This window comes from Apium graveolens, chromosome 9 (assembly GCF_009905375.1).
Source record: "Apium graveolens cultivar Ventura chromosome 9, ASM990537v1, whole genome shotgun sequence".
Classification (NCBI taxonomy): domain Eukaryota; kingdom Viridiplantae; phylum Streptophyta; class Magnoliopsida; order Apiales; family Apiaceae; genus Apium; species Apium graveolens.
Genome location: NC_133655.1, coordinates 136,505,626 through 136,515,734, shown reverse-complemented (window position 1 = coordinate 136,515,734; position 10,109 = coordinate 136,505,626). Strand labels below are relative to the sequence as shown.

Sequence of the window (10,109 nt, the reverse complement as noted above, 5' to 3'; positions counted from 1 at the left end):
AGAATAGTAAGAACACTTGTCTTATTGCAGGACTGGTTTGCTGAGGACTATGGCACAAACGTAATAAATGGGTGTGTGAACGGGCGAATCAATCAGTGTTTGGTGTGAAGATCATGACATTAATATGTTGACATACTGGCAAAAAATAAGGGATGAAAATGGTAAAAATCGAGTACAACAACATGCGAATGATCGAGTGTGGTATAAACCACATGTAGGTTGGATAAAGATTAACATTGATGCTGCCTGCAAGCATGGGTCAAACTTTATTGGAGTTGGTTGTGTTATCCGTGATGACATGAGATGTTTTCTTCGAGTAAGAAGCAACGTGATTCTAAGTAATGTGCAACCACGAGAGTCTGAGACCGTTATTCCAAAGGAACCGCTGGACCATGTAATCGAGGAAAATCATGTGCATTTTTTAGTCTGATGCTAAGACATTGGTGGAAGCTGTTAATATAAATATAGGGCATTCCTACTTTGATACGGTTGCTACTAATTGTAATGAGTTAATTAAACAATTTGATAAAGTGTTATTGGTTATTTTTTGTGCATAGATCTACGAATAATGTAGTTCAGTTGTTAGCAAAGGGACTTATTCTACATCAGGTCTGTATGAGTGATTTTTTGTTGTTTTAGAGTTTATCACTTGTAATCTTGCTTACGAGGAGTTTTAATTTTTACAAGTACGATATTTTTAGAAATAAAAAGAACTAGATAAAATCCGGTTCGGTTTAATGTGGCTTCACCAGCCGAGGACCAAAAATAAGTCTTACACCTATATTTAAAACCGATATTCATAAATATAGGATAATCCGATCCGGCCTATTTTTAAAAAATCATAAAAACCGCAGATTAAGCCCGACCCACGACTTCCTAATTCCGACCCTCCTGTGCTCCCACCTCATTCAGAAGCAACAAATCTCCACGTCAGTTATGTATGATGGACTCCCTCTACACGTGGCACAAATTGATTCGTGAAGTTATGAGTATATACGTGGAAACGAAACCCAAAAAGCTCGAAATAAATCAAGTCAGTCGCGCTCTCATATGATCTTTAGTTTACACGTTTGTTTCTCAGATTCTCATCGGAATTCCAACCGTGGCTTCTACTTCCGGCCAAAACCATCCTAATCTCTCCCGCAGAAAAACCCACCAGTCGTCCAACAAACCCACTCCACCTTCCAACCCGACCCGAGAACCCAGTAAAACAGATCTGCCATTTTGGCTAAACACCTGGTTTATATATTTTCTATACGTAATGGCATTTTCTTGTTTTGGGGTTGCTATTTTTTTCTTTCTGTTTCTTGATTCTGATTTTAGTTTTAATTCTCCCCCCGTTTACGCATCAGCAGCTGCTTCTGAAGGTGTTGAGGTATACTCGTAGATACATACATTAGTAGTATTTTTTTCGATAATTTGATAATCTTGATAAATTAATAAAATTTTCCGATCCCGACCCTAATGTGGAGAGGTTTAACTGTGTATGTATTTGATTTTAGGTAGAAACTATTTATCTGTGTATACTGACTGATATATGTTTTGTCAGCTGTCCAATTTGGTTAATTTAATTGATGAATGTAGGTTTCCTGAGCCTAGAGGCTTTTGTAGGTATTGTTAAGCTTTATATCAAGTCAGTGTTTGATCTCTGTATACTGCTTAGGAGAGGTTTCAATTTCGGGTTTTGGATTTCCGTGAAGTGTCAATTTAGCGTCCCCCTGGAACTTACTGAGGTTTCATACAAATTAATGTGTAAAGAATAAAACTGAAGGAAAGGGATATTAGGTCATATTCAGGATAATTGTGTGCTGTCGTGTTAGGATATTGTCTTGGTGTTGATAATGGATTCGGGTTCGGGTTTAAGTCCTGTCAGTGTTGGAAATTGTTATTTTTATGTAGGATTAATATATTGTTGTAATTTCTTAGATATAATGTACATGATGTAGTTATATTTTTATATGTTACTGACTTGCACTATTATGAATCTAACCATTTGATGGTTGTAGGTTACTTATGGGTCTGTGATCAAGCTGATGCACGAGAAAACAAAATTTCGATTGCACTCACATGATGTGCCATATGGTTCTGGTAGTGGACAGCAGTCAGTTACTGGTTTCCCAAATGTTGATGATTCTAACAGCTACTGGGTATGTTTTCTAATTAATCCTACTTGTCATTTCAACGTTTTAAACATTGAGTTATTCTTTACTTTGTTTCATATGTTTTCTTGTTTATTCATCTTAGATTGTTAGGCCTATTCCTGATACGAATGAAAAACAAGGAAACACGATTAAAAGTGGAACAATCATTCGGTTGCAGCATATGAGGACCCGAAGATGGCTTCATAGCCATTTACATGCATCCCCTATATCTGGAAATATGGAGGTTAATGAACTGACTTCTTCTATTAGCTGCTCTATAGACTTTACTATTTTTGATAGTGGTCACTATATAACTGCATTATCTGTGAACCCTCTAAGATGCCCTGTAGTGTTTTTGCATGCATTATCCACATTTATATTCATGGTTACAAAAGGATCTGCTAGATGATATTTGATCAGCAATCTTTCTGGATTATATTCATTGTCTTCTGTCCTGTACATGTTGCTATCATTCAGTTGATGACATTATTACTATCTTTGCTACCAATTGCTTATATATTGTGCTTGTTCTGTTGGTCTTCTACAACACGGGCATATGAATTATGACAAATAAAGTTCAATATGTTCAACGATGACTAAAAGTTTTTAGATACTTATAAGTTTTCATGCTTGTATCTGTGTATGGTGTATGCCCTATTAGGACCTAGTTTCTGGTTAGCATTGTTAATTCAACAGTCCCCTCGAGCAAAGTTTGTGTTCGATTTTGGAGCTTCTCAGCTTCATTTAGATGTCCTATATTAGTTTCTGGACCTAATTCATCACTCTTGTTTAAACACACCCTAGTGAGTTTTCCTCGGATCTGTAAGAAATTTAAAACCAGAACAGAGTGATTGGAATCTTTTGATATATCAAAGTATGTATATTTATAATGTTATCACAGTAAGAAGCACGGTTGAGCAAGGTTCTTAAGTCCTTGCCACAGTTAGTGGACCTATAGAAATACATACGAATATGTTGCCCTGCCTGCTTCGGTGTCCATAGAGCCAATGTGATTTATATGTAAAGTATCATTTATTTATTGGTTTTCCCTTGAGCATCTTCACAGACATGCATGTATATTATATTAATCTTTATTATAGAATATATCATTGCAATTTATTTGTTCATACTTTCACTTTTAAGCTTTAACTTAATTGCCATCATATATATTGTACAAAAGTTTTAAATTAATAAAGTTATTTATTGTATTTCATATACAAGCAATCAATTAGGTGTTATTGTGTTTGTGGCATCAATGCTGTTTCGAGTGCATGTGGATGACATATCTTGAATTTTCCATTCACCATATGGCAAAAATATGTCGTTGCCATAAAAAATATATTGAAGAAAATGTTGGTCGAGAGTTTTAGGTTACCGCAGTTTGGAGCTTGCAGTGTTTTTTGAATGGGGAAGTAGAAACTAGCACTGTTACAGTTTATTGAGGATCTTGTCATTTAGGCTTCATCAATATGCAGGTGAGTTGCTTTGGAGACGATGGAAACTCTGATACAGGGGATCACTGGAAGTATGCATACATTAATTTTCTTATAGTGCTGTGTTGACAGTTTCTGTGAGTGCCTTCACTGACAGATTTTCTTTCCTGCTGAAATTGTTGTTTAGACTTGAAATTGAAGGAAGTGGCAAAAGTTGGAGGCAAGATCAGAAGGTCAGACTTTTTCACGTGGACACTCAAGGCTATCTACACAGTCATGACAAAAAATTCAGCCGGACTGCTGGCGGTCAGCAAGAGGTAAGAACTTGAAATATGCAATATATTTGTACCATCAAGGTTTCTGAAGTCCCAGCCGACTAGGAATTAGTATCTTAACATAGAATGTAGCACAAAAGAACCCCGCAGAAAAAAATTGATAAAAATAAGAACCCTCCAAAAAGAGAAAACAAGAAAAGAAGTGTGGGGATGAATGGGAGTTGGGACTATAGGCACTTTTGTGTGGCCCAAATTTCAAACACAATTTTCTAAAAAATTTCATGTAATAACTCTAATAAGCACCAGGAAAAATGCATTATTAGATCTTAGTTGGTTTTATCACACCTTTCTGATCTTGTTTAATTATTTTAGCATTTGCCTGTGGCCATTGGAGTTGCTAAACTTCCTTTTCCAGAGTTGATTAAGTTGAAACTTCTATATTATGCAGGTTTGTGGCGTAAGATTGAAACGTCCAGATAATATTTGGATGGCATCAGAGGGTGTATATCTCCCAGTTACCGGAAGCAAGTAGTGTGAGCGGTGAAGCCTTCCTCAGACGCTGAATTAATATTTCCTTGTACCTTAAATCCTGTGGCGGTTTTGGCAGTCAAGCTGCTTTATTTTAAAATCTAGTAGCACAAAAACAATTTTGGCAATTAAGTATCTTTTCACATCAAAATTCTGAACTGCATATGTATAGATTTGATTAAACAATCATAATATCTGAACTGCATATGTATAGATTTGATTAAACAATCATAATACTAAAAGAAACATTTTGCAGTGCATTTAAGGATATCAAATCAAAAGAAGTACACCGTTTCAAGTTTCGCTTGCTTGTTAATCAGACCAGTCTTTGGTTAATGCTTAATAAACCTGGTTTAAGGGGTATTTTGATCATTATTAGTGTTTGGAACGACAATTTGATTGAAAAGTCTGTTTACTCCCTCGTATTCATTCACATTTTATCAATAATTCAATGGCGATGATGAAATGCTTGTTAGGGGTGTACACGGTTCAGATCGGTTTTTGGGTAAAATTCAAACCAAATCGCTAAGAGCGGTTTTAAAAATTTGTTAACTTGCGGTTGCGAATTTGTGGTTATTACGGATCGGTTGGCGGTTAAACCACTTATTTTAAAATAATTATTAATTTGTAAAAAAATAAATTCGAAATATTAATAAATTCAAGTTTAAGTTACGTAATAAATTTACATTCAAAAATAAAATATAAACTAATGTTACGTATGGAGCAAGAATATTAAAAACATACAAAAATATGGAGGCTTGAGAAAAAAAAAGCATAAAAAAATTACACGTTAATTACATTTTCCATTTGTTTGGTTATATATCTTATAATGATTGTGAATCTTATGAACGAAATCCTAACATTAACCTAAGATTAGTTAATAAATGTGTATATTTATTAATTTATATGATATCAACTATATTTTTAAAAATATATTTTATTATAAATATATGTTGTGATTTGCGGTTGCGATTTTACGATTTTCAATAATTTAAAACCGCATCCAAACCGCGAATGAGCAGTTTTTAAAATTTAAATTCACAACCAACCCGTATTTCGTAATTATTCATAAAATGCGATCGGCTGCGAGCGATTGCACGCGGTTGAGCGGTTCATATATACATACCTGCTTGTTTTATATGGACCACTTTTGTTTGGTTTTTGTTTTGATGAGCTAAATATCAAGGCATGTATACAGATATTTTATGGCGCATGGACAGATACACACAAAGCCATGAAATAATATCATATCATAATATCTTGAGAGGCCAGCGACTACAAAATATTGTTTCTAAGCTTTTGCATTAAAAAAAATAAATTAATATAGTAATAAATTCAATAAGATGACAACAAAAAATGATAATAACGTCACCCCTTATCTTGTGTTTGTATTCCCAATCACACATATATATACATAATTCCTAAATAAAAAAAAATATATTTCTAAAATTAAAAAAAAAACTTAATTAGCATTTTTTTAAATATCTCTCCCAATCTCTCTCTCGCTGTTTCTCGATCTCTCTCCACTAGTTTCTCTCTCCCTGAATGGGAATGTAGAATTGAGATAGGTGTTTGTTTCGTTTACAAGAGGTAAACAGAAAAAGGGACCCCCCTACCTGCTTTTACCCTCGCCCCCATCGTCCCTTTTTCTCCCCCCCCCCTTTTCTTCTTTACCCCAATATCCCCTTTCAATTTCATTTTTATATACACACGACACAATCAAATCTGTATCTGTATTTTTTACAACAATTAAAATCGTTCTTTTTTATTTTTTACAGCTTCCCCCCTCTATCATTGACCTTATTTTATTCTCTTTTATTCGCCGCCTTTATTATCCCCAAACCCTAGCTCTCCTTCTCTATATATATCCCTCAAACACATATATATATGTACGTATATATATATATATATGTGTTGTGGTCTGATTGTGCGGTGATTCTTAGCAAACGATTCAAAGATTGAATCTTTATTATATGTGAGGTTCGTTTGTTTCTTTAATTGATTTGATTTCATTGGTTTTTGAGTTTTTTTTGTTGGTTTTTGTGAAATTATTGAGTTTTTGATTGATTTTGTGGTTTTTTGATGTGCAGATCTGTTGGAAATCAGAGGATTTATCAAATTATTCGTTGCGGTTTCGAAATTTGTTGCGAATTTTGGTAAAGTTCTCTGCTTTCCGTGAAATTTGTTAAATTTATATGAAAGAAATGTCGCTGTTGCCGAAAAATGAATTGATTGAAATTCGTGAGGTGTGGAATGATAATTTAGAAGAGGAGTTTGCTTTGATTCGTGACGTTGTTGATGGGTTTCCATATGTTGCTATGGATACTGAATTCCCCGGAATTGTTATTCGTCCTGTTGGTAATTTTAAAAATAGTAATGATTTTCATTACCAGACTTTGAAGGATAATGTGGACATGTTGAAAGTTATTCAGTTAGGGCTTACGTTTTCGGACGAGGAAGGAAATCTCCCTAAATGTGGTAGTGATAAGTATTGTGTTTGGCAGTTCAATTTTCGTGACTTCAATGTTAATGAGGATGTTTTTGCTCATGATTCGATTGAATTGCTGCGCCAGAGTGGGATTGATTTTAAGAAGAACAATGAAAAGGGTATTGATGCGAAAAGATTTGGCGAGCTTTTGATGTCTTCCGGGATTGTTTTGAATGATAATGTTTATTGGGTCACGTTTCACAGTGGGTATGATTTTGGCTACTTGCTTAAGATCTTGACTTGCCAGAATTTGCCTGATACTCAAGCTGGTTTCTTTTCGCTGATTAATATGTACTTCCCCACCATTTATGATATTAAGCATTTGATGAAGTTCTGCAACAGTTTACATGGTGGATTAAACAAGCTTGCCGAACTGTTGGAAGTAGAGAGAGTTGGTATCTCTCACCAGGCGGGTTCAGATAGTTTACTCACATCTTGTACATTCAGGAAGTTGAAGGAGAATTTTTTTAGTGGGTCATTGGAGAAATACGCAGGTGTGTTGTATGGTCTAGGTGTTGAGAATTGACAAATGATCAGATAAATCAAAGTACATGAAGAAAATATAGTTGTTTGTTGAGTTACATGTGTGTCCATGATGATGGCATTACATTTTGTGTACACTTACTGATAAAAAGTAATGTTTAATTTATAATTTTTCTTTGGTTTGGTATCTTCACTTTTTTTGTTCATGGTCTTCAATTTCCATATATGTTTTGTACAAATTTGCCCTTGGTACCTAGATTTTGATTAATCTTTATCTTATTTTAGTATACTGTTTGCATTGAGACAATTGGAATATTGGTTTGTTAATATATGACATCGAGACAAATATGATTCAGTTCTGCTTTAGTTGACTGATTAAGATCTGAACATACATATACAGAATGTTTTATATTCAGCTAAATAAGCTACTTGTGGTTAAGGAATTTGTTTCTAAGATGAATCAAGCTGCTTGCCTTTGTTGAGGTACATGTCATCCAATATTTTTGCTCAAAGTATGTTCTTCCTGTCTTAATGTACTGCTCTTCTTTTGCCGTTTCAGTTTGGTTATATGTTCTGTTCACACAGATGTTCAACATGATTATGTATCGTGGATGATATAATGTACTGCTCTTGTTGGGTTTGTAGTTTGACTATTTCTTGTGAAAATTAAAGAATGAGAATCACTGTAGTGGGCCACGAAGAAGGTAATCCAGATTCCAGTCTTTTGTAAGTTCTTGCTGTTTGTTGAATCAAATGAATGTTCATGATAGCAATAGAGTTTTTTGTGAACTTGGAAAAAATTAGTATTGAACAGGGGAAATGCTCTTCTTTGTTCCGTAGTCTAGGTATTGGCTGTGCAGTTTTGCATAAGTTTCATAGATTTAAATAAAAGGCTTATTGTTTCCTTATATGCCTCGAGATCAGTTCATATAGTTCAATTTGGTTTACCAGTAGTATTGTATAAGACTAGTTTCTAGTTTTCAGAGGGTGGATCTTAGCTGATATATATGATGTTGTTGAGTTCCTTTTGCTGTACTTTCAGACTGAAAACAGTACTTGCTGGTTCAAAGTTTGATCTTTGCGGGCGCTACCAACATTGACCTGCCCTTGCTTAGTTAGCAGAAGCGATTTCTAGCACCAGAACTGGCATATCGGATTTTGTGAAAAATTGCTAGAGTTAAAATACTTGTTTAACTGCAGCGAGAAAATGCAATCTAAATTTGCATTAAAACTGAACTCGAAAAGAGCTTTTTTTCCCCTTCCTTTTCAACATACTGAATATGGCATTAGAAACAAGTGAGAAGGCACCCAATCACTTCACATCAGTAACTTTGCCAGGGCAGGGATAATGAATCAAACAACAGCAGTTGAGGGGAAATTCCTGCTATTTACTAGTTTGTATTTGGAAATTAAACTAGAAACACATGATGAAGCTGCATTGAAAGCTACCTCCTGCCTATGTTGCCTCCTCTATTAACACCATCAGGCATTTCTTTCTGGTTGCTATACATGACCTTTATGGATGTTAATATGAGGGCATATAATCACTTAATTTTTCAGTTCATTAATCGCCTCAATGATATAAGTGTTAAACTCACAAGGCACCAGCCTTCTATCATGCATTGATCACATCCATTATTTTTGTCTGGATTATTTTTGTGGCTGCAGGTAAAGCACCTCTATTACCACGGAGTCGCTGAAATTGCCACTATATCAACTATCAGTGTTACTGTGTATCCACCACAATAGTGCAAGACCGGTTTTCCATCCATTTTCACTGATCTTTTGCGGTTTGAACTGCATTGGTTGATTCTCCCACGTATCAAGTCCGTTCCGATGGGCACTTGTTTTCGGTCACAAATTTTGACACTACCCTGTAGGTTGTAGCACTACAAATACCAATTATATATATATAAGCTATAAGTATTCCAAAAACAGCTATACTAATTGCCAAAAAACATTTGTAATTAATCGTGTTGGGGATTTTGGAATATATATATATATATATGTTTACAAATAAAAAATAACCACAATTTACTTCTTTTAGAAGTCGGTTAAGGTGTTTATTAGTTTTGTAAGTTCTAAAACTTTTTAAAGATCCCATTAGCATATTAGTATTTTTATTATTATTAAACATAGGTTCAATTAAGAATAAGATATCAGAGAAAACTATTAATATTAATTTAGTTCCTTCACATTGTTCATATACACAATGACACCGATAAAGTAAGCGAAAGTGTAAGACGACATAATAAGTAAATAAGTCTGTCCTTCGACATTTCTAACAACTTGAACTAAATTATAAAGTTGTCATGTGCAAATGCAAAGCTTCTATACTATACTATGGGTGGGTATAAACGAACCAAACTGTTCGTGTGAGCAGTGTTCTAAAAAGCGCATTAAGCGGCCGTCTAAGCGGTCATTTAAGCGGAATCGGACCATAAAGCGCTTCGATTTTATACTAATCGAATTATTAAGCGTTTTTAAAGATTAAGCGGCCTTATAAACGGATTAAGCGATCATTAAGCGGATTAAACGGTCATTAAGCGAATTAAACGGTCATTAAGCGGTCAAACCGATTTTGACTTGTCAAAATTTTAATTCTAAATATTAATATTTATCTTAGTAAAACAATGATCTTGATTAAAAAATTAAAAATATATATTGTTTTAAGAAAAATCTTTGTTTGTATTATAGATACTTTATTTATTTTCATTATTTTAGTATTACACATGTTATTATTATAATTCAAATTTTAAAT

The 10,109-nt window shown here is 34.2% G+C and overlaps 2 protein-coding genes across 3 annotated transcripts; both read left to right on the top strand.

Annotated features, from left to right (window-relative positions):
• The first annotated feature begins 961 nt into the window (after positions 1-961).
• On the top strand, positions 962-4,680 carry LOC141684461 (stromal cell-derived factor 2-like protein). Its single transcript, XM_074489448.1, has 6 exons — positions 962-1,375; positions 2,007-2,147; positions 2,245-2,385; positions 3,617-3,666; positions 3,762-3,891; positions 4,298-4,680. The coding sequence occupies exons 1-6, from the start codon at positions 1,262-1,264 to the stop codon at positions 4,379-4,381; spliced, it is 660 nt and encodes a 219-aa protein (XP_074345549.1). The 5' UTR covers positions 962-1,261; the 3' UTR covers positions 4,382-4,680.
• Positions 4,681-6,047: 1,367 nt separating this feature from the next.
• On the top strand, positions 6,048-7,541 carry LOC141684860 (putative CCR4-associated factor 1 homolog 6). 2 transcript variants are annotated; one of them, XM_074489996.1, is made up of 2 exons: positions 6,048-6,352; positions 6,468-7,541. In XM_074489996.1, the coding sequence occupies exon 2, from the start codon at positions 6,573-6,575 to the stop codon at positions 7,389-7,391; it is 819 nt and encodes a 272-aa protein (XP_074346097.1). In that variant the 5' UTR covers positions 6,048-6,352; positions 6,468-6,572; the 3' UTR covers positions 7,392-7,541. The 2 variants fall into 2 exon arrangements, with proteins under 2 accessions (XP_074346097.1, XP_074346096.1); XM_074489995.1 differs by having other exon boundaries at positions 6,049-6,357.
• The last annotated feature ends 2,568 nt before the right edge of the window (positions 7,542-10,109 follow it).